Consider the following 24,173-nt stretch of genomic DNA (forward strand, 5'->3'; position numbering starts at 1 on the left):
TGTGCGTACATAGGTGTATGTGTACTCATAGGAATTTCCTTTAACTTTACGAATGATTTATGGCAGTGATGTTGCCATGTTCTTCCCAATTATAATAATGTAAATTATAATCTATGTACCTTAACACTAACTTTCCGTCCTAGATGAGTTTATTAACGCCTTCTAAGTCGTTACTTATGCAAACCTTGTCAGTCTGCTCCTGTCATATTGATGTAGGTACTACGTATAGGTATGTATAACGAAGGGTGCGAGGGCACGTGCCGCCCTCGGCCTTGACGACAAGCTCCTCGAACTATGTATATTTATATAGACACGAAGTACACCTGTATGCGAGGTCCTTCGTCCTATAGCCGCGCAGAATATTCCACACGCCCCGTCGTGCCCCTCGCGTACAGCGCATGTGCACCACTTTGACAGCCCGACCGTGCCAACACATCCCAATTATTTCCCTCAGTTCGCTTTATTGTCGCATTATATCGAAGGAATATATTCGTCGAATGTTTGAGAGGAGCGCGACTGGCAGTGCGAGCGAGGGCGCGGGAGCTGGGCGCGCAGCGATGCGGCCCGCGGGCTCGCAGTGAGCCAGGATGGTGGCCAACATCGGCGTCATCAACCCGACTAATGGTAAACATGTTTGTGACAAGGTCGTGTTGAAGTCGTTGGCGGAGTGTTGAGCGTGGCTTGTGTGCACAGTGGAGGCGACTGCGTACATAAGCGCGGTCGCGGCGTTCGCCGTGGTGGTGCTGGTGGTGCTGCTGTTCCTGGGCCGGCGCTGGTGCTACGCCGCGGTCTTCAGCCGCAAGTGCTGCGATGACATCCTCGCCGTGAACCCGCGCCAGGCCGCCCCCTGCCTGCCCCTCGACAATGCTCAGTTTGGTAAGCACCAACCCTTTGTTTTGCTTCTGTGTTACTAAGCTACTGTATGTCTTGTCATATCTCATTAGTGCGGTACGAAAGTTTTCTTTGTCGCTAACTCAATAGATGTTAAAAGTCACATTACTTATAATATTTTCCTCTTTCAATTCCAAGTATAGAAATAAAAAATCCTTCACCTTTATAAATAAACCTATTGCTATTGATTTTGTGATTAATTATTAACATTTGGATTTCGTTATAGAGCGAAGTCATTTGTGAAAGCGTTATTGTGTAGTACATAGTGGACTAACATTCATTTAGTAATGTACCTCCAAGGGCGTCGTGTGCGTCATCAAGGTCTCGTATTAATTTCTTTATAATTGTTATATATCTAGGTGTTTGTTTACACGCATAGAAACGTAGAAGACGTTACCTTCTAGTACTTAGCGAAGAGCTAGAGTAGTTTAGTTCGGGTTAGGGCATTATTGTATATCGATTGACGTTGTCCGTACGTCTGTGTTGTTATAGATGCTTTGTCGAAACCGAACCATTACCCCGAACGAATATTCACGTTCGAGGCGTCCGACTCGGATGAAGAGCTGCGTTTGCGCATCCAACAGGTGAGACAGTAGAAAGTTCGACATTTTCATTTCTTCCGCTCTGTAACTAGTTTCATGCTTTTATTATGTTAATGTTTGCATTCCGAATTTGTGAAGTCTTCATAGAAAAGCTACTTGGAACTTATTAGTCATCCACCGTCCACCGTAATGTCAATTTTAAACAGTTAATAAACCGCTCACTTAACATCGGTATTTAGGCCAACCTACACATACCCACCCGTATTAACTCAAACGAATATCCGGATTTAAACGGAGTTGCAATAATTTACATAATTTAACTTCCAACTGCGCAATATCCTGTTATCCTGGTTGCATCATTTGGAAATGTACGAAATTCCAGTGTCTGAATTATAAATATAGCCCACAGATTTGGTTTGACTGAAATCCGCGCGTGAAACGGACGAATTATAACATCGCGGCATTTATAGCAATAATTTCTCATTATTATTATTTAACACAGAATAAATCTCTTCGACGGATAAAATCAGCTCTCTCAGATGGAATACCTCACGATGAGGGATTTCTCTGGAGAATTCCTCAGCCACTGCGCGATAGTCATGAATTGTAAACGAGATATTCATTAGAAGACCTGATAAGCGCTGCATTTTATAAGAGTTTCTTCACATTATTCACTATCTACGTAGCATTTTAGTTTTACAAAGTTGTATAGCATGTCATTTTTCTAATCGTTTTTACTTACATTTCGTTCTGTACACGTCTTCCTGTCTGTTTTTACTAATAAATGTATTAATCACTTCTCACGCCTTAAAAATTACTTGGATTTTTGAGCTGTCCATATATTTCTTTAGAATACTGTGTCCTGCAACACCCACCAGACACCTACCTTCAGCGGTCAGGATTACAATTTTAGTACGACTTTGATCTCTTACAGCAGCGGGATAGCGCCCGACCTGTGGCGTTCATTTGTATCTGTTATCAATGTTCCAAGTCTAAGATGTTGCAGGCCGCAGTATTCCACCATTCATAAACATTTCGACAGCCAGAGATTGATCGTAAACAATCATCGTGCAATTTGAATCTAGATTCAGCACACTTGGAGCAACAATTACTGAATAATAGCGTCGGCTGCGGTAAATGGGTAAATCTTACAGCATTCCTAGTTGCAGAAGACCTTTAAAATTGTCAAATCCTCAGGATAAGGAGGAGGTGGAATGCCACTACGAAGAGAAGAACGAGAACGCGGCAGCCGCGAAGCTCGACGTTGAACTAGTAGAGACCAAGCTGAGAGAAACCAGTCTTCGGGAGACCACGCTCCGAGAGACCAGGATCGATGAAGTGGTGCCGAAGAGGACTGAGTATATGCATACGTTGGAGGCTCAGAGCAGTGTTGATAGCGATGTTATTGCTCATAATGTAAGTTCTTAATTATTTCTTATAAAACTTTGTACTTAGTCATGCCACGGTCCGAGTATTTTCTTTTCTTTTTGTGTTAACTTTTGATTTAAAATTCTGTAGTCTAGATTTCCCAGACCCTCCCTTTCCCTTTCGTGTCTTTCTTGCTTCATACCGCAATAAGTCCTACGTTCATTGTCCTATTTTAAATTTTCTACAGCCACATTCACATTTATCCTATACCCAATTGCTTATCTTCAACAGGACACGTCCCTCCTCTGTGGCGAGAGCAGCAGTTCTCAAGAGCGGGGCTCGCTAGAGCTGACGTTGCTGTACGATGCACCGGTGCGCAGCATGACGGTGCACATACTGCAGGCCAGGTCCTTGCCGCAGAGGAGCCAAGGACAGATATTGCAGAGCCAGGTATTGTGCTAGTTAGATTCAAGGAGGAAGAAGGAAGGCCAGTTAAAAAAGTAGATGAGCATTGTCTTATGTCTAGTGCTGTGTTAACATGGTCACACGCACTACAAAAAAATAGAAACTCTTTTTATAACATAGGAAATTATCAGACGTCACAGGGGTCAGACTTTTACTGATAAAATCCACCCTTATACTTTCGTTTTTATCTTAGACAGATTAGTTAGTAGATCCAGAAATACTTTTCACGTTCCAGATTATGTAGAACTCTATTTATTGATATCGATTATTCCACAACATTGTTTCGCCTTGATGATTAATTTTGTGACAATCAAATATGACCCTTGTTTCTAATCAACATAAGGTGGTAATTGAAAGCTGATATTCCAATATTGTAATGCAATGATTATGGGAACAGTATGTCTTTTCCTTATCCTATTTTTTTCAGGTTCGCGTAGTGCTTTTGCCATTGAAAAAGCAGAAATACAAATCGAAAATACGAAATGGCGAAAATCCACAATATATGGAGAGCTTCGTGTTTCATAAAATTAATCCAGGTAAATAGAAAAATGTTCTAGGTATATTTAAAAACTTTTTTAATTACCCTTTTTTTATTGGCAGTCGGATTAAAATCACGACAATATTTGATGTTTCATGCTGCATGTTTTATGTTTTTGACCGTCGCTCGTAGTCAAATTATGCTATAGGAAATTTAATTTCAAAAGAGCTACAATGTAAACATATTTAATCGACTAAATAATCTATACATCTATACATATAATAAATCTGTAGAAAAGTAATTTTTGTACATTGAAGAAATTGACAAAAAAAATAGCCAGCATGTTAAAGGATAACTAACAGAACCCATTTCCATCATTTTTGTCATTTTTGTCTGTTTGTCTGTTTATCTGTTTGTTTGTTCGGGATTCACGTAAAATCTACGAATTCAATGCAGACAATGCTTATATACGAAAATTCTACGTAACTTGGGGTATTACTTAGTTTTTGTTTCATCGAAATCGATTCACTCTATCAAAAGATATGATTAATTTTGTGAATTCAAGATGTAAAATATTACGACACGCAACCTGTTTGTCAAAACTGTACATTTGAATGTTGTACTTATATTAGTTGATCGGCCTATTATTAATCTTTACACAGAAAATCACACCTTCATAAGTAACTTCGGAAGAAAAAAAAAATGAAAATTTCGTTTAGCCAAGGTTAAAGTAGCTCCATCTGTGGTAATCTGTGTTAAATAAAATACATGAAATTTGTCAAAGGAGCGAGGTGGTAAATGACAATAAATTACCATACATTCTTTATAGAGGATTATTATTCCAACAGATGGAGTTGTGTATTTTCCGTAATTCACCATATTTTAACAGGTAGTGTAATTTTTCGATAGACATTTCAATAGTGTTTGTCAGTTTGCCGTGCCACATCAAAATCCAATTATAATTATTACCTTGATGAAAGGAAAATTAATAGTTCTCAGCCAAATTTAAAACGGTGCCATCTAAATTATTTTTTGAACATTATGTCAAAAATGATGACTTTAGTATAACAATTAATTATCATTTAAAGTTACAGATGGAGTTCATATCAGGATTTTTTCATTAACATAGTTTAGCTTATCTTCCACTAATGTGGTGGCCTTAAAACAAATTACTTTGAGTGAGTAGTATTAAGTAGACCTTAATTATTTTTCTGATGCAAAATATGTAAACTTAATCCTAGAAGAAAGGAGGATCTGTCTCTCGCAAGCGCTGCTAAGCGTGAGGTAGGTAGGTAATGTAGGATTCTGTAGCTTTAAGAACAAACCCAGATACAAAGTGCAGATACGAAATGGGAGCTTTCTCGATTTAATACCATACACACGTAAAATGCTTTATGCGTCTGAAAACGTACAAATTGCGCGTCGCATACCAGAGACATGCTTACTTTCAACTTCTGATCGCAAATACACTGGTCACGATTACGAACAGTCTCAGTAAGACCCGAGCCAAGTCTAAAAAAACACCTTTTATATAAAACTACGTTTGATGTAATTCAATCACAAAGACAGAATTGTTTTCTGTTGCAAATCCTATCCATCTGTATCATATCCTAATCCAGCATGCATTGCAGGTGTGCATTGCACAAAAACCAATGGTATCCTATTCGAGAAGTCAAAAGAGTCGACCTGCCAACGTCAGCTTCTGCGCTAAGCAAGTGTTCTTAATAGTACCATCAGAATTACATTCATCGTTGAATGAGGTGAATAAATTTTCAGAAACCACTATAACAGTAGGAGCCAAAGCATATGATCGCTTCGTAGAGCTCTGATTGGCCCCAGATGACCAAGTCAGGTCTGATTTGTTCGTTCATCAGATCTTTGAAAGTGTTTCGGTGGATACTTACTGTCGTCCTGTGTGACACAAAATATGGTATATAAACGTCCTCCGCAATAGCGAAATTTTCCCGGTGTGCGGTAGTGACGCACAGTATACAACACTTATGTTACTTTCGATTTGCTGGCTCCACCAAGAAATGACAAATTGCAAGCGTACATTTTGAAAATCTTGGCAAAACTGCAGGTTTCGAGTACGAACACATGAAGTGGACTCTCACAGATACGTACATTTTGCCTATTCGTAAACTAATGCAAACATTTTGGTGGAGTCCTGGCTTAGGCCTCCCCCACATTAGGCGTGCGCGATCCTCGGGCGTGTGAGTAGCGCGGGCGCCGCGCGTGCGTCGCTTTTTGCTGCACGCGCCGCTCTCCTTGACGTTTAACTGCTAAGGCGTTTAGCGGGCGGCGGGGATAGCGGGCGAAGGGGTAAGAACGCAACCCGAGCGCCGCGTGCTCGCCGCGAGCGCGTCGCTTGCACTCTTCACACATGCCGCAGGGCAGCAAAACGCGACGTTCATACAGCGTGCTCGCGACGCCCGCGCTACTCACACGCCCGAGGATCGCGCACGCCTAATGTGGGGTCAGCCTTACCATAGTGAGTAAGTGCACAAAAAATCCCCGTCATACAAGTGTTTCTCCCCAGTAGTGAAACTATCCTACCCTATGCGCCTGCTGATGATGATGACTCATTTTATCATCCATCCAGCTATTCCCCAACTATGTTGGTGTTGCCTTCCAGTCACCGAATCTGTTTGAGTACCAATATTTTGCTTGGAGCGACTACCTGTCTACCTATCTTCAATCCAGTCAACTACACAAGACGATATCCATGGTAAGTCTGACAGACTTTCTGGCTTCTGATTAGTCACAGCAGCTGCAGAAAATGTACAAATGACAGCTTTGTCAGACTCAAAGCATGTAGACATAGATTATAGCTGTTTCCTGTAAAAATTACTTACGCACCATACGTAATAATTTTCCGAATTGGCTGAACAACGTCACAAACTTTACTTCTTTTGTTTAGATAAATGGTCACATCCACAACACAACCTTGATCAATGAATCTATGCGATTGCTAAGTGCTAATCCTAATTATACTGTCACGTGAAAGAATGCACCTACGGGATAAGTAGTATTTTGACTATTCTATATTGCCTACGCAGACGAAGTTGCGGGCAACAGCTAGTTATTCATATATCTCGAACATTTAGTACGTTTCCAGGAATCTGTTTGTTTATACTAAAATCAGTAAATTATGAACACAAACATATATGTCGGTATTTATAGAATTCAATGTTTGTGGCTTCAGTCTTGTCTCTGTGTGGATTTCTATTCAATATTGTAATGCTGAACTAAATCTAGTTGCCCTTCAAACTTATTTACAGGTAAGTAAGTGCAATAAAATACCGTTGTTGTAAAATTAATTTTAAAATTACCTGAATCTTGATCATCCCCTTTTGATTCAGAGTTAATACACCACTTATCATCCGTTTAATGAAGATACTAGACCCGAAAAATCTATAAGTCCTTCACCAAAATTACATATACATACAATAACGAAAATATATACTTGATCCTATAAATATACTACTTTAGACAAATCTTTCTTTTGAAATACCCTCAGCATGGCATATGTCTCAGTATTTCACAATTTTCCCATAAACCCATATAAATACCCGCCTTTCCCCACCCCCAGAGGATGTCCACGGCCTCGGTCTTCGCATACGTATCTACGGGTGCGAGCGCATGCGTCGTCAGCGTCTATTGGGCGAGGCAGCCGTCAGCTTCGCGACCCTCAACCTGGAGCTGGAGAACAGCTTGTGGATGCAGCTGATGCCCAGGCAACATCATCAGCCTAGCTTGCAGGTTAATAAGGTAAACTTTTGGGTGTGACTGCTGTTAAATAGTGTTGTGATTGAATAAGAAAAGTGATAGTATGTATCCATCCTACTAATTAGATGCAGTGGACAAGAAAAGGTCAAATATAAATGTGAAACGATACAATGTAATCAAAAGTAAGAAGCCATCGGCGCATGGTTTTATTGATAGAAGCGACATTTTTTGGATAACTATTTATATGGCCTGCTATAGTATTTTGCTATAGTATTATGCCACAGTATTTTTTAACTATCCTCATTATCAAATTTTTAACCAACTTCAAAAAAGAGTAAATGGGAAATTCGACTGTTTTTTAAGAGTCAAGTTTGTCTGGCTAGCTACTTGCTATGAGATTGAACAGTATAGGTATGATATAAACATTTATCACATTCACTCTTCATTTACTGTCACCAGCTCCCAAAACTCGAGCTGAACCACTCGATAACCGGCGTCCTAGCCAGCCCTTCATCCATAGCGACGGTAACCACGCCCGGGGCAGGCGGGCCCGGGGGCGAAGCCTGTAGCCTGGCGCGGTCAGACTCCGCGTCTTCGTGCTGCAGTGCTAGGTCAGCTCCAGAGCTGTTGTTGGGCCTGCAGTATAATTCTACTACGGGACATCTTTCTGTGGAGGTGTGTATAAATGTTTCCAAGTCTGTCAAAGTAATTTCTTTCTATCAATAGTCACAATGTGTATAAAGATTATCTTTACGTATATTTTCCTCTAGCCTACTTATTATTGGATATCCTCTGGAAATTATATTGCTTTGTCTTTGAATATGGTACCTACACTACCTGTACGAAACGAGCGATGTCGCTCGGGAAAACAGAGCGGAAAATCTATATTTTTTCCGCTTGTGTGAAAATTCTGTAAAGCTTTAAATGTCCTTTTTATAAACTGCCACGCATATGAGACATGGTATTGTTACTTTAATTTTACGGAACATCATAGCATTTCAATCTACTTGCCTTAAACGCCATCAAATCTTTTTAAAACACACTTTTCTCCGAAAACCCAGCAGTTCACCAACTCACTCTCTTTAACAATTGCAGGTAATCAAAGGCACCCACTTCCGCAAGCTGTCCCCCAACAAGGCGCCGGACACGTACGTGAAGCTGTGCCTCATCAGCTCGCTGGGCATGGAGATGGGGCGCTGCAAGTCCACCACGCGCCGCGCGCAGTCCAACCCGCTGTACAAAGAGCTGTTTATATTCCAGGTAGATGCAGGTTTTTGTAGAAAGAGAATACACCGTAAACATGATTTATTCATGTTTTTATTCTTGTTATAAAGCTATTCATTTATTGCAAAATGTATACTGTTACAGATATGTTACATTAACCTGTTAGGGCGCAGCAAACTTATGTAGTCTCTACTACTACTACTTCTTTATGTAGTCTCTCTAGCTAGATATTTCTTTGTGTACTCCCCTTATAAAGTCGTTTATAAAGTTCCCCTATATACATATAGGTACTCCTTTATGCACTTCCTGCCATATACCATTTCATATTCATTTCATTCATTCATTCCATACTCCACACTCGCACCAAAGGCGCACCTTTTTTGAGGGCTGGGTCCGCCCGTGCATAGAGGAGGAAGGTACTTTACAACGAACTATTATATTTCCATGCGAACCAATCTGGGAACTCCATCAACTACCCCTTTTAACAGCATTCTAAAACTGGTCTAAAAACGATGGTCATTTTGACCATTTTGTGATGTTAATATTTAGTTTGATTGCCTTATCCGGAAATATGAAAAATCCCACCCAAAACAAAAATGTGAAAGGCTGCCAAGTTCGATAATATGGGGATGCTTCGCCTATAAAAGAAGTGAGATCTGAATAAGTACCAAGTTCCATAAACATACCTCAGTTAAAAATAGTTACTTTTTAATGATGTTACTTGGCAAGCTTTCACACACCTTGTTATAAACCTACTAAACGCAATGAATCAAGTATATCATTTTCTATTAAAACTTGCCAAGTAACATCATTAAAAAGTAATTATTTTTAACTTAGGTATGTTTATGGAACTTGGTACTTATTCAGATCTCACTTCTTTTATAGGCGAAGCATCCCCATATTATCGAACTTGGCAGCCTTTCACATTTTTGTTTTGGGTGGGATTTCATTTATTTTTGTAAGGTTGTTTATTTTAATTTTTTCTTATGATTAAGTTAGTTAAGGAAATGTCTTATTTATACTATCTTTCAGATTTTTGAATATGCACTATGCTTCTTACAAAGAAATGAACTAGATTAACTAAATGGACTAGATTTACCAACTGACTGACATGACATATTATCATATATTATGTTCGTGGATCAAAGTTACACATTCGTTATTTTCGAAAGTGACTCACACTTGGCCGTTTTCAGATTTTTACTTTACTTTGACTAAATACAAACCTTTGTAACGAATTTCAGATCGGTACGACCATTCGAAGATATCCTACTTATATTATAAATGTGAAAGTTTGTGAGAATGTATGGATGTATGTTTGTTATTCAATCATGCAAAAACGGCTGGGCCGATTTGATTGAAATTTGGTATGTAGATAGGTGATACCCTGGATTAACACATAGGTAACTTTTTATCAACACACCACGCGGGCGAAGCCGCTGGCGGAAGCTAGTATTATATAAATATAGATGAATTTAGTTCGTTTTAGTTCCTTAGGGGTATAAAACACCTTCATTATTTTGAAACCGACTCACACTTGGCCATTTTCAGATTTTTCCCTTTACCTTGACATAAAGACCTACCTCCATGCCAAATTTCAAGTCAATACGACTATTGGAAGTGGTCTAGGTTTTTGATGAGTGAGTCAGTCAGTCAGTGAGTGTATAGTAAAAATAGCGATTTTCTGACGTCAATATCTCAAGACCTACTACAGGTATATTAATGAAATTTTTTATTTTAGATAAGTGAGGGGGTCTCAACAGATACTAGAAATTTGATATGCGGAAATAAAATAGATTTTGAGTTATAGGGGGGTCGAATTTGGCCCGAAATGGTTCGTGTAATATAACCCACGGCCGGTATGTCGCTTTTTTTTGCTCGAACTTGGCGGACACACTGCCGTGTGTCTAGATCTCTTGTCACCTTAGAGTGCAAGGAGGTACTTTGCCTGTTAAAAAAAAATATTATAAAAGAGGATTTTGTAAAGATTTTTTTAAAAATGTTATAGGATTGTTTTGAGGACAAGTTTATAAATTGTTTGGTATGTTAATGGGTTGTATTAAGTAGTTGGGAATCGTTTGGTAGGCAAGACTCTGCGCTGACGTCATCGGACTGATCACCCGAGAGCGCCCGGCTACACACTACACTGAACGTCTCCTTTAATGTTTTGCAGGTAGCTCTATTCCAACTGACGGAGGTGACCCTGATGGTGTCAGTATGGTGGCGGCGCAGCGTGAAGCGCAACGAGATGGTGGGCTGGTTCTCGCTGGGGCACAGCCCCTCCGGCCGCGAGGAGGAGCGACACTGGCAGGAGCTGTGCGAGCGACAGGGGGAACAGGTAACTAAAGAACAAGGAAAATAAGCTCTTTCATAGATAGTCTTTACATGAGATGGTATTTTGTTTTATGTTTCCCAAGAGCCATCATCCTCCGAGCCTTTTACCGAACTATGTTGGGGTCGGCTTCCAGTCTAACCGGATGCAGCTGAGTACCAGTGTTTTATAAGGAGCGACTGCCTTATCTGACCTCCTCAACCCAGTTACCTGGGCAACCTAATACACAGAACAGGTAAGTAGGTAACAAGGGAAATAGGAAATTAGCTCATTCATGGGTGGTCTTCTAAGCAGATAGTTTTTTTTATTGGATGTTTCCCAAGAGCCCAGACTGTAAATGTGACATTAAACTGCAAAAAGAAGGTTCATATTTGGTGAACTTTGATGTCAGCATCAGGTTTGTCTCCTACAGGTGCAGCGCTGGCACGTGCTGCTGGACTCCTGACGCTCGGTGACGTAGCGCGTGGCGGCCGCCCACGCCTGAGCTCTGCCTGACCGGGGACTCCCCCCCCCGCCCCCCGCGCCGCCGCACTCACCCCCCCGTGCCCGGTGCGTGTCGCTTTCGTTGTTAGCACGAGGACAGCTTGCGTCGGCGGCGCCGGACCACTCGCCACTTGAGCCCGCCTCATGAGTGGTACCAGCGAGTATTCAATCTCAAGTAATTTCTCAAATATATTAAAAGCTTATATTATTATATTACGCATATTAAGTATATTGAACGGGAATTGTAACGAATAAATACGGTATATTGTTTCACGGGAACCGTTTCTGCAATTACTTTTTCGAGAGCATTTTAGAAATTCATTTTCTTCATATTTGAAAGTTTGAAGGTTACCGTTTTGTAGTATTTATAATGATGATGAAGACTTGGAGCGCACAATACTTGTGAGATAGAATAATGATACTAGAAAGGATATTTATTGAATATTGATATATTATATACCTTAATGTACAGACGTTACTCTAGTATATCTTGAATATACTCTTCATAAAAATGTTACTGTAAGGATGCAAACAATTTTGTAACTGGTTCGAATACACATTCATTCATAGATCAGGTTCATAATTTGTCATGTGGGTACGTACTACCAGGGAGCGAGTTCACAACAACACACGGTGAATACTTCCTTGTAATTTTATACACAAACGAATGAACTGAAAGAACATTGAGTCGTTCGTGATCTGTTATGGAGTAATAAAACGTATATAAAATAGTTCGCAGTATATTAATCACAATACATATATGTAATTCCAATCACTCATTAATACACTCAGAATATATGAAAAGTTTACGTATAAAATAGCTTTTGCATTTTTCAAGAGAAAAAATACATTATTAAATTAAATTCGTTTCAGTACTTCTGCAATAATACCAATTAATATTTCTAATAGGAGGGTACTTTTAAATAAATGTGAACTTTAATGTTTTTTCAAAGATATTATATACGTAGTTACCTTTATTACGAATCTATTTTACTTATAATATTGAATTATAAATTGTTATATGTCATCGCTGATATAATTAAGATTTTATATATATTATGTAAATCCTATAAAATTATTTGAAATAGACAATGTCAATTTAAGACGAACGCACTAAATATTTACAAAATCTATACAAGTATATATGAAGACATTTTTACTCATAAAATAATTATTTGACTAGAAATTAGAATACGAATATACTTATATCTCGAAATTATACATTTCATACAAAATAAATAAATTGCCTGCATGCCTAACGTTGTATTATAAAGTGTATAATAAATATTTGTAGGCAAAGAGACGAAATATTAGCTTGAATGCGGAACAAGTAGATATGATATGAAAATATATAATGACACCAGTGTAGAGTCGAGAATTGTCTATAAAGGTGAGATCAAAAAATCTTTATTGTAGAAGTACTTTGTCTATGATGACTTGGAAAAGAATGATTATTGTTGTAATATTAGCGTTTTATATATTAGGGGAACCTATTTGCCTGCAACTGTAAATCTATCGTTTTTCTGAAGTATATATGTTATATGATTATTATTTCAGCAGTTTGGCCACAGCTTATAAATATGATTTAAATTAAAAAAATAAAAGTGTAGAAAGATACTTTCGCCGTAATGATATAATTCAATGTCGCCCGCAATCCAATAGGTATTTTATGCGTGTTGCAATATCTTAATAAATATTGCAATCACAATAATACATAGTTGTAAAACGATAACACTCAGAGTTGTGTCTCATAATAAAAATACATTATACATCCGAAATAAGATAAAACAACAACGTTATGTAAAACACGTGTATAAAATGTCCATTACTACATAATTATTTCAAATGAATTTTACATTATATTTTGCTCATAATAGGTTAAAACAATATTTTTAAAAATTCAGATATTCTTCTTTCTCTATTCAATATTCAGATTTCTGTATTTAATCATAATAAACTGGTATATTTTATATTGTAACAGTACATAAATATAATATAATAGTTAAATTCTCTTACTCAAAATAAAGAATATGTTAATTTCTCGAATATTAAACTCAAGGGTTGCTCAGTTTTTGCGGCTCAACTTCGACTTTCAAAATGTCATTTAGCTTCATCAATATAGGCTTAAAGACGACCAATCGACGAATTGTAGACATCACATAAGTTATAAGAAATTTCTTCAACATCCAGTATTTAATATAACATTTTATTCGTATAGAATAGTTGAAAAGTATGCTACATGAGTAGTGTGGAAAATTTGTTTCCTCCGACTATCATTTCTTAATTTTATGGCCATACTTTTCATATAAAAATAATAATCTTATCATGAAAGCCAAAATAGTACCTGCTCTAAAATATAGAAAGTACTAATTAAGTGTCTGTAAACAAAACATATATAACTACAATTATATAAGCTCCATCTGTTAATAATGCGTATGATAAAATGTGATAAGAGATCGGAAGGTATATGAGTATATAAAGATATATAAAAAGGTATATATACTGAGTTATTTGAACGAGTTCTGATTAGTATTAGGTGGGTGTACTGTGGTGCATCCTTTATTGCAATGTATGTCTTTGACGTAAAATGTCCGGGTACTTTTGCCCTTTCTAATAAAGACAAGATATTTGAGTGTTCTTAAGTGTGAATTTTAATGTGTATGTAAATGTCGCACACCACACTTGAGTGGAGTTTATAAAATATTATATATTATAAAAATAAAATATTTACTTCTTTTGCTGTAGTCTTGGAGAGGATATTTAGATCTTGACAAATTATAACATTTATTTACAAATATTGTTGATGCAATAGAAATATTTATATTAGTAGAAGTTGTAGATAATTTTCTGTCATATATTTTCAACTAGTATTCTGTGAAGAATTTTGATTTCGATAGCAAAAAGTATATTGTTGCTGACCTGAAAAATAGCAATGTATAATAATGTATGTATGTATATATAATTTGAGCAATCAATGTTTGATGTGTTTGCGTTGTATACGAGTGATGATAAAAGCACCGCATATATGTATGTATTAAAATATTGTTTGGAAATGTCAACAAAACTTTAGAACATTGTTACCTATTACAAAAATATGTAATGAGAATTTCTCAATAAAATCACTTTATACATTTTTCCTATATGCTGATTTTATTTAAACCCAACGGACTACAACAGATGTAGGTAACAGTCTTTAGAATATTCTCAAAGTATTTATTTATTTTTTAGGAGTTTTAATTTTTTTTCCTTTGATATAACGAGTAAAGGCCAGAACCACAAATTCTCAAACGTATTGTACCAACAAAAATGCATAACTTTACTTTAAACAAGTCACAGCTGTTCGTTCCCAGCAGATATACAAATTACAAATAATTAAATTATTCATATTAATTAGCTTTCGTGACCATAGCGTTTTAACATTTCCTATATTTTAATTATTTACTGATAAAACTTAACATTGAACTGCAACCATATAAAAGGGGGTACTTGAAACATTTGAATGTCATAGATTATTAAATATCAATAATGTTGGAGGATTTCTGGCGCGCGCTGCGAGCTTACTGTTTGCAGAGCACTGTAGTAGGGCTCAAGTACTTCTACTTATATCCGGATATAATATCAAGGTACCTATTTTCTATATTCCTCTGTGAGGTTGCGTCTTGCAATCTTCAACCTATTAGTAGTATTAGTTCACCCGTTTTGTTTAACGAGTAAGCTCTTACAAATTCTATGATTTCTGAAGCTACCTACTCCTAATTTCTAAAATCCTTGTATTCAAAATTCTAGAAATTTGAAGGCTATTTTTAAATCCTTATCTCTATAAATGCGCTAAAACTACTGAACCGATTCAAATTAGAATCGATACACAGATAGGTGGCAAATTTTATCGATACACAGATAGGTGGCAAATTTTTATCCGGGTATGTTTAGTCCCATGGTAAATCCATATAATAGTAATAGCAATAGCTAACATGCTCCTCTGACTTCTATTTTTTTGTCGTCCTCATAGATGCTTTTGGTTGGGCAATTTACTAGTAGCTTTAGTGATGTCGTACACTCTTGCTACCCTGCTATACAAGCGCTTCGAGGAGATGCCGACGAGAGTCACGATTGAGAGCCAGTTTGAACCTGTCGTCAACCTGCCTTACCCCGCCATCACCATTTGTACTCCTAATCAGATGACGCTCACGTCTTTGAAGGATCTCAAAAGGAGTCTTGTGTAAGTGATCTATTTGACAGTTTAGTAGCAAGTTAGTATAGTTTAGTAGTTCGCCATAGTACCTACCTATAACTCTTAAATCTGAGGCTTGATTGCTTTCTAAGATAATTCGGATAACCAGCGGTAGAGACGCTCAAAATTCGTGAAGCTCAAGCATAAATATTTCTCGAGCATTTAGATGAATAATTTTTATACCTTACTGAATGCCAGTTCTTAATTAAAAACTATATATATTTACAGAGATGGCAACTTAACAATTGACCTGGAGGCCACTATGCCTCTCCTGTTAGGATTCCATGAAATTGTGAATAATCCGGACCTTACGGTACTAAGACATTTAGAGGAGCTTTTTGAAGCCAACCGGTATACTGTAAGTTTAATGTGATCATAATTAATATAGTCTAGCTAGGTAATAGAAGTAATTAAAAAACTAAAAAAACACGCTAGTCACCTATTGTCATCAGAGCTCGGAGAGTTTGCAAAATTTCATCCTAATCGAAGACCAGGAAGTGGGTCAAATTAAGATTCCAAGATTTTCTTACATACAATAGTTACAAGTGAAGCTAATATAAGTGTTAATAATAATTGATAAATTATTTTAAATGTTTATATTTTTTATATTTTTAAATGTTTTTTTTATTTTTGTTTTGTAATCTAATATTTAAAAATATAAATAATATGTTGAAAGACAAATAAATGCACTAAAAATTGATAAAAAGATTTATTTTTTAATTTTTTTACTTTATGTTACTTTATTTTATTTTAGCCTGGTTATTTGACTGGTTGGCAATAAGTTACATATTTTATTTTATAAAACCTGTGCATGCTCAGTTTGCTCATTCTTTTTACAATTGTTACACTATTGCTATAAGTGAAGACTTGTCATTGGCTCCCTGTTAACTAAACTTGTGTTATTTCCAGTTATTTTAGCTGTAAGTCTTCCATGTTACATAAATAAATAAATAAATTACTAGCTATAATTGCATTACTTAATAAAAATAAAAAGGTAAGATTCTGTGCCGTTTGAGAGTTGACTTTACGGCGGAGACAAATGATTGGAGACAACCCTTAAGTAGGTAGGCAAGTGGAAACAAAATATATAGAAAGCTCCTCTGATTCATAGATTCCAGAAGTGATGGGAACGTTGCCGCAGAGTTGTGACAGATTCCTAAAGCGATGTTTTCTGGAAGGAGTGCTGTATGCCAACTGTGCGGATCTCTTCCAACCGATCCTGACTGGTCACGGCTACTGCTGCGCTTTCAATAGCTTGTACATGTTTAACGGGAAGAGGTAATTGAATATGCTTTACCTAATCTAGGCGACCTGAAGATTATTCTAAAAGATACTAGGACGAATATACCTGAGTCATAAGTAACTATTAATGTGTCATTATTGTACATTAAAGCTGCAAAAAAGGTGTTTGTTCACACTCGATGCTGGTATTTTTTACCCGTAAAATGGATCTCTTTTATCGTACATAAGATGTCTGTAGCAGAGCGATTCGTTAATTTGTCCAAATATCAGAAACTTAAATAAATAGCTCAAATAAATTAATCTTGGTAACTTCGTAAACCGCGAGGTACCCTCATCTCTTAAGTAATAATCTTTAACATTTTCCTCCAGAACAAATCACATGTGGGAACATATGAAACCTACCTAAAAATCTAACTCTATTTCCTCGTATTTCAGAAACATAGCGAAGCATAACTTTGAGAATCGTACGGTGAAGCACGCGGGCGTGACGCATGCTTTGGTGGCGGTGACAGACTATGAGGTTGACGACGCCGTGCCTGGCACTCTGCTCAATGCTGGAGCCATTAGGGTATTGCACTCATATTTGTGACTCTCAAACTCTCACTAACAAAATTAAAAATGTGTGATGCTGATTTTCCGCTATTGCGTCTGTACCTACTCTTTAAGAGATTAGGCAACTGCTCAGGATATGATGTTCTCCTAGCCGATTATCGGCCATGGTGGCTGTTCTCATTGTAGGGGATTAGCCAGCTGCGCAGGACATATTGTAGTGCACGAGCATTTGCGCAGACACAAGTGCACTCTCTATCCCCTCGCTCTCATAGCCTGATGAGTCGACATCGGAATGTCTCAACCGGAGAGAGACAAAGGTTAGTGGAGACCTAACCTGTGTCTTAGGGAATACACAGGACTGACATGAAATTATATTCATTTGATAGACTAAAATCAGTCTCCGGTTCTGATTACCAGGTAATGTACACGGATTGGACGGAGTTCCCGTCAGATGATGAGACGGCCATCGTGGACACGAGAGGGGAGTCGTACCACTTTCTGAGCGCCACATACACCTACTGTTCTGATGAAGTACAGTCGCTACCAGTCTGGAGGTGGGTTCTGAACCTTGTAAAATACTGTTGGTAATAAAAGGATGGAGGCGGGTATGGATTATTTGCGGGCTGCCCAATACCTGGTTGGGAGGCCTACGTTTAGCAAAGGACGGCAATAGGCTGATATGATGATGATGATCAGGGTAAAAAATATTCACCACGTAGTTAAAACTATGTATGCCGTTGAAGTAGAACCAATAATGTAAAGTTACCTACTGGCGTCTGAACACTTATTTTTAAAAGAACCAGAACATAAATCTTTCCATATATTCCTTGTAGGTAAATAAGCAGCAAACGTTTAGACTTCTTTACTTGTTCTCTCTTCAGGAGGTATATAAAATGAGCATTCGCTCGCTTGTTTTAAACTTGACCTAATATCGGTTTTAACTTTCCAGTCGCAAATGCTACTTCGAAGACGAGCGCTTCCTGCCCTTCTTCAGAAACTACCACAACTCTAACTGTGACCACATGTGCTACGTGGTGGCCGTCAAGCGGGCCTGCGGGTGCTTCCCCGAGTTCCTGCCCAATGTGAGGGCTGACGATGTCTGCAAGATCACCAAGATACCCTGCATTATTCAAGTTAAGCGTGAGTTTGTCTTAGATACAGTTAAAGTAACCTAGGTAGATATGTTTTCTAGAAAAAGTAACTTTGGAAAGTAGTTTTGTTCTGAACGCAGTCTGAACAAAACCTAACGCTTAAATGTTTTTTGCAAAGTACAGTTCTATCCAAACATAATGACGGCTCAAAAAATTGCACGAGTCGCTGCGCAGAAACCATTTTATAGTATAGGCCACATATGCATTATGCAAGCTTGCCTGTGCTCAGAATTGAGTCGCGAGTCGTCATTGAGATTGTTTAAAGTGTGCAATGGGAGATTAAGAATAGAGCAATATGTCTCTTGATATTCCTGTGCCCAATCCGTTTAATTTGTTGATCAATCTTGTTTGACTGATTGATTTATTTTCAATTGACTGTTTCAAACAATTAATATTCCGTATCTGGAGCTTGTGATGTGATCATGTGAGATTACATCAGTAATTATTGCGCCTATCAAATGAAATTCGTACAATTGTGGTGCAATATTTACACAATTTTATTTGATTTCCACATTTGCCCTTGGGGTCTTCATCCACCCAGAAATTTTGAAGAAATACCTTCTTTAATGCCCATAATACCCATTATATTGATACAATGGTGGAACAATTCTTTTCATTCTAAACTGTTTGTAATTTGTGCCAAATTTTGACCATTATTTTTGCTCATTAATCCGTAGGTTCTTCTTGCATAATGTTATGAAAAATCCACCTATTACAAAATCATGATGACAATTAGCTATCTACACTCGAAGGTCAATGCACTGGAGAGACCTCACAAATATACCTATGTATTAATTTTCCCAAAGACTAAGATATGCGAATACTGCTGTCGCAAAATCTTAGATATAACCAATTTACCCTGTATTCTTCGACAAGGTTTTGAATGTCATTTAGGGTACATTGAAAAATATTAAAGCTATAGCTACAAAAATTCGTTGGAAATTGTACTGGGATTTAAGCCAATTAGCAGCTACATAGACATACCTATTTGTTACTACTCATAATAGATCTTTATAATATTCAGAGGACATGCAAAGCTGGCTATTTGACGACTATTGCGAGTGTCCCCGAGACTGCGTGTCGCGCAAATACCGCGCTGAGATAACCGTGGGCAACTTCAAAGCATTGAAAGAAGTTCTCAGGAATCCTTAGTATGTACCAACTTGTTTTACTTAAGTATATTAGGTGACGATTCTAAAATCCACTCAAATTGCGATAGAAAGCTTGTATTTAGATACTAGCTGTTCTACGCGGTTCTACCCGCGTCCTCTGGTAACTACTTACCGTACGCGGATAAAATATTCCTAGCCAATAGCAACCGGGAATAGTGCAGCTACTAAACAGTAAAATAATTTTTCAAATTGTTTCAGCAATTTCAGAGCCTTTACAGTTAAAAAATCTTTTTATAATAGAGAGAGAGAGGTCACTTTTAACGTATATTTCTCTCATTGTAACTGCTTTGTCACAGTGTGGGGTTGAATTTCAATGACAGCACGAGTTCCATGTCTTTCTTCTTCACAAACCCGGTGTACGTCAAGCAGAAACAAGAGACAGTCATGTCCATCATCAGTTTAGTATGTAAGTGAAAACTTTGCTTGCTGTTAAAAAACATACCTACATTTATCCAAATTGGGAACCTCCTTTTGAGAAGTCGGTTACATAATATCGTAATAATAGTGAATTTCGGTTTAATTGGACACCATGAAATATCAATATCGGATGGGGCCATAAGTAGTTCTTGTTTATTTGAAGATCTATGCAAGGGCACAACTTCATTGTGGATTTTAAGACGGCTAACTTTAGGATAATTAGAAAACTTAAAAATAAGTTAGAATAGACACGATAAAACGACCATATTCTAGAAACCTGCGTGCCTAGCATTAGAAATTCATCAAGTCTTCTTGCGTTCACAGCTAACTTAGGTGGCGTGTTTGGCCTTCTTATGGGCTGCAGCTGCATCAGTATGTTGGAGATATTGTTCTTCGTCTACATCAGGTTCAAGACCTGTATCAAGGCCAGAGTACACAGGTGGATGCATGACACTGTCAGTCCTAATGGATAGGTAACTTTATTGTATTTTTAGCCCTTTGGCTTTTGATCTCAGGTTTTTAGGGCTCGTCAAATAAAAAGCAAGATTCAAGTGTATGTAAACAAATTTATATTTTCAGATTTACATATATATTTTACTACATCTGCTTCATTTATTCCAATAAATTTTATCAAATATATTGCTTTGCTAATTTTCATGAAAAAATACAAAAGTATTCTACAATTGCGATAAGAAAATCTTCTAGAAAAAATTACATCTCTTATTAATCCTAGATGTTCATATTATGCGTAATAATATTTCGATTGAGTAATAACTTCATAGCAAAAATTGTCGCTTATAAACCATAGGCAATTCTGCACTATTGCACTAGATACAATTCATGCTGGTTCATAGAATAAGTCGTAGATTACTAAATAAATACTCTCCGCTCTCGGCGCGTAGACAATAATACTTTAACGGGAATAACTAAACCTAAAGTAACGACATAAACTCAATATTTGGCTTAGATTTTAATTACAACTACGATAAAGCACATGAAGTAATAATTTGGTCTAAGTTATGCATACAAATATATAATTAAATCGTTAAGTGCCCTTACACTAATTATTGCCTTAAACTAATTTATTTTTATTCCAGTGGTATCTACCGATTAGATAAACCTAGGAAACTCATGCCACGGATCCGTAGTATCATAGCATTATGTATTACAATATTATAATAATTGACTTAAATATTTTATTTACTGTAACAATTGTATTAACTGTAATGAGAAAATAGTTAATTTCATGTAGTTAACATTAGATAATGTGAGTATAAAAATGCAGTCTGTGCAGCATGTTGTACGTTCAACGATATACAATATGTGATGGCATGAGTTACAATACATATAGTGTACGGTTCACAATCACTGGACGTATCACAAAAGGCTTAACAATAATTTTACACTACCAGTACCTAATCCAATGGAACGGTAAGACGTTACATCAACATTGAGCTAACTTACAATCAATATATTAATTATTCTTTAAGTAATATTGCTGTTAGTTTATGGTTAACTAAATATTTCGTACTCGTAATTATTGTATTCCTGAGAGTAGACGTAGTAAATGGCACGAGGTTTATTATGACAAGATACTTTGAGGATCGTTCAATAAATACATTTTGTGCCGAAATATTCCAAAGTGAACAGTGTAAAAGAGATCTTTTACATATACCTTACAATATAAAACGCACCGTCTATTCTAGCCTCGCTAGACATTAAGCACAACACGAAAATAAATCCCTGAAATGCTTCAAATAAAACTCTGTTTTATTTTTTTCGATCACAAATATTATTTCTGCAGAAATACACATCTAGTTATAAAAATATTTTTTTCTTTAGAATGTTATAAAACAGCTCGTAAATTGACTTCAGTAGGGCGGCGAGCCGCGCCGCACTAATTTTAACGATATAAATACAAAGCACAAGTGAGCAAGTATGTTACCTAAAATATAGCTCTCAATAAATAAAGAGAAGAAGAAAGTTTCGATCGCCTCACAGTAGACCGAAGGGAGTACAGAGTAGAAGACGAGAAAGAGTAGGTTCTGTTCCGACGCTCAGGCGGGAAACGTATAAATAGGTGAAGTCGAGTGAAGAGGTGAGTAGGCGGGCGACAGCGGTCAGAGGCTGACGAGGCTGTTGTGCGAGTCGGGCGAGGCGGCGTCGGGCGCGGCGCGCTGCTGCTGCGCGCAGGGGTGCGGGTGCGGGTGCACGGGCGTGAGGCCCGTGCCGCCCTCCATCAGGCTCTCGAAGTTGAACGGGATGCCGTTGCTCGGCGTGCTGATCTCGATGCCCGCTATTTTGTTGTTGCCCAGAGCTTTGCTGTTGTGTAACTGGAATGAGAAACGAGCTGTTAGTTACGTGTGTAGGTGTTTGGATAGGTCAGGCATTGCTCCAGAATATATACGGAAGCTTTTAGAACTGATTTAATTTAAAATCAGTTCAGCAGCAAAGCATCGATCTTTTGGAATATATAGATATGGGTAGTTAATGACATACAAATTATACATGAATTTAACGATTCAGTACTATAATGTACTAGCTATAAAAGCCAAATTACCTCAGCAGGCGTAAGTCTGAGCGGCACCTGTAAGGAGTTGGGTCTGTTGGGACGGGACAGCACGGGCGGCGTCTCCAGCGACGCCTGCGCCGCGCTCGTCACCACCGCGGGGTTAGCCGCCGACAACATTATTCTAGAAAACGAGAAACGACACGTTAGTTCAATGTCAAAGATATATTTGGAAATTGAAAACAAAAAAAAAACTAGTCAAAAACTAGTCAAAAATTTCTGAAGAATCCAGGTGATCTTTAAGTACTTGAAATATGTGAATAACCAGCCTTTTTAATAAATTTGAATGTCAATGAAATCAATTTGAATTTTAAACAATATTTGTTGAATATAGAGACAAAACTCACTTCTTGTCGTTAGCCGGCGAAGTAAATATGTTATCCAACACCATGACGGGGTCCACTACAGGTTCGACGACTTCGACTTTGACTCTGACGCCGTCCTCGGGGATGTCCGGGTAGGCGGCGTACTCCTGGAAGGGCTTCACGTCGGGCGGGCTCGCGGACCGCTTGCCCAGCGGACACGATATCATGTGGCTCTGCAGGATCGCCTCTAACTGCTCCCGATCATGGTTCAATTTGCGAATCTCCTCTTGAAGCGACTGTTTCTTCTCTTCCAGTTTTTCGGTTTCCTCCTGCAGTTCGTTTGTGTGATCGAGTCTGCGTTTGCGGCAGCGAGCGGCGGCCATTTTGTTCCTTTCCCTTCTAACCTTCCTGCGTTCTTCTTCTTCGGGGGAGAGGTCAGTGGGGGCCTTGGTAGGTCTCCGGCCGCCCATGTTCCGTCGTTTCGGAGTGGGCAGGCCGGGGCTACTGCTGCTGTCGCCGCTGGCGGAGAGCGGGCCCGGCGACACGTGCAGCGCCGTCGTCGGGCCCGAGTCGCAGTACCCCACCGAATTCAGGATGCCTGGAATTGACGAATAGATTTATGAGTTTCATTCTTTACAAAAACACTCACATTACTTTACACATTTATTACTGTTAAGTCCAGATTCTTCAGCTTAAAAAGTCTCGACTTCTAGTCCGTTCTTCTCTATGTTTCGTTTTAAAAACAAGATGATCTATCTACTTACTATACATACCGTAGTTGTTGGCGTGCGTGACGGAAGGTGGTACGAAGCCGGCGTGCGTGGTGGGCTCGCTGCGGCAGTTGGTCAGCTCGATGTAGGTCTGCTCGAAGTTGCGCAGCTGGGTGGGCGTGATGGTCGCCGTGGTGCGGGTCGGGACCCCCGATTGGAGGCCCTCTAGGTTTGCCAACTGGAATAGACGAAAGAGATAAATAAGTATTGGATGTAGTTTGCAAATCTTCGAAAATTTCCAAAAAGTCTTTT

The 24,173-nt window shown here is 38.1% G+C and overlaps 3 protein-coding genes across 10 annotated transcripts in view; 2 read left to right on the forward strand and 1 right to left on the reverse strand.

Annotated features, from left to right (window-relative positions):
• Positions 1-14,652, forward strand: LOC124640049 (synaptotagmin-16). 2 transcript variants are annotated; one of them, XM_047177644.1, is made up of 11 exons: positions 1-624; positions 694-876; positions 1,384-1,475; positions 2,631-2,849; positions 3,093-3,251; positions 3,694-3,802; positions 7,337-7,515; positions 7,933-8,148; positions 8,569-8,733; positions 10,871-11,035; positions 11,442-14,652. In XM_047177644.1, exons 1-11 carry the CDS (start codon positions 588-590, stop codon positions 11,472-11,474), a joined length of 1,557 nt encoding a protein of 518 aa, XP_047033600.1. In that variant the 5' UTR covers positions 1-587; the 3' UTR covers positions 11,475-14,652. The 2 variants fall into 2 exon arrangements, with proteins under 2 accessions (XP_047033600.1, XP_047033601.1); XM_047177645.1 differs by lacking the exons at positions 1-624; positions 1,384-1,475 and having other exon boundaries at positions 735-876.
• Positions 14,653-15,021: 369 nt separating this feature from the next.
• Positions 15,022-21,471, forward strand: LOC124639929 (sodium channel protein Nach-like). The gene is made up of 10 exons (XM_047177432.1): positions 15,022-15,135; positions 15,522-15,731; positions 15,972-16,101; positions 16,855-17,021; positions 17,421-17,553; positions 17,955-18,091; positions 18,487-18,677; positions 19,713-19,839; positions 20,157-20,266; positions 20,602-21,471. The coding sequence occupies exons 1-10, from the start codon at positions 15,038-15,040 to the stop codon at positions 20,748-20,750; spliced, it is 1,452 nt and encodes a 483-aa protein (XP_047033388.1). The 5' UTR covers positions 15,022-15,037; the 3' UTR covers positions 20,751-21,471.
• The window catches only part of LOC124639930 (transcription factor kayak), a 42,252-nt gene continuing 38,902 nt past the window's right edge, over positions 20,824-24,173 (reverse strand). For 3 of the 7 annotated variants that reach the window (XM_047177433.1, XM_047177437.1, XM_047177439.1), the window contains exons 2-5: positions 23,916-24,099; positions 23,194-23,749; positions 22,838-22,970; positions 20,824-22,610 (exon numbers count right to left, since the gene is read on the reverse strand). In XM_047177433.1, the coding sequence (XP_047033389.1) occupies positions 22,398-22,610; positions 22,838-22,970; positions 23,194-23,749; positions 23,916-24,099 (1,086 nt within the window). In that variant the 3' untranslated portion in view covers positions 20,824-22,397. The remainder of the gene's footprint in view (positions 22,611-22,837; positions 22,971-23,193; positions 23,750-23,915; positions 24,100-24,173) is intronic. The other 4 variants (XM_047177435.1, XM_047177438.1, XM_047177440.1 and 1 more) reach the window with 2 other exon arrangements.

Source organism: Helicoverpa zea, chromosome 20 (genome assembly GCF_022581195.2).
Source record: "Helicoverpa zea isolate HzStark_Cry1AcR chromosome 20, ilHelZeax1.1, whole genome shotgun sequence".
In the NCBI taxonomy this organism is placed as follows: Eukaryota; Metazoa; Arthropoda; class Insecta; order Lepidoptera; family Noctuidae; genus Helicoverpa; species Helicoverpa zea.

Coding starts and splice junctions, on each gene's coding strand:
- LOC124640049 (XM_047177644.1), top strand. CDS start 588: ATGGTGGCCAACATCGGCGTCATCAACCCGACTAATG. Junction 2,850..3,092: donor GCGATGTTATTGCTCATAAT/GTAAGTTCTTAA, acceptor TATCTTCAACAG/GACACGTCCCTCCTCTGTGG. Junction 3,252..3,693: donor GACAGATATTGCAGAGCCAG/GTATTGTGCTAG, acceptor TATTTTTTTCAG/GTTCGCGTAGTGCTTTTGCC.
- LOC124639929 (XM_047177432.1), top strand. CDS start 15,038: ATGTTGGAGGATTTCTGGCGCGCGCTGCGAGCTTACTGTTTGCAGAGC. Junction 15,732..15,971: donor GATCTCAAAAGGAGTCTTGT/GTAAGTGATCTA, acceptor ATATATTTACAG/AGATGGCAACTTAACAATTG. Junction 18,092..18,486: donor CAGTCGCTACCAGTCTGGAG/GTGGGTTCTGAA, acceptor TTAACTTTCCAG/TCGCAAATGCTACTTCGAAG.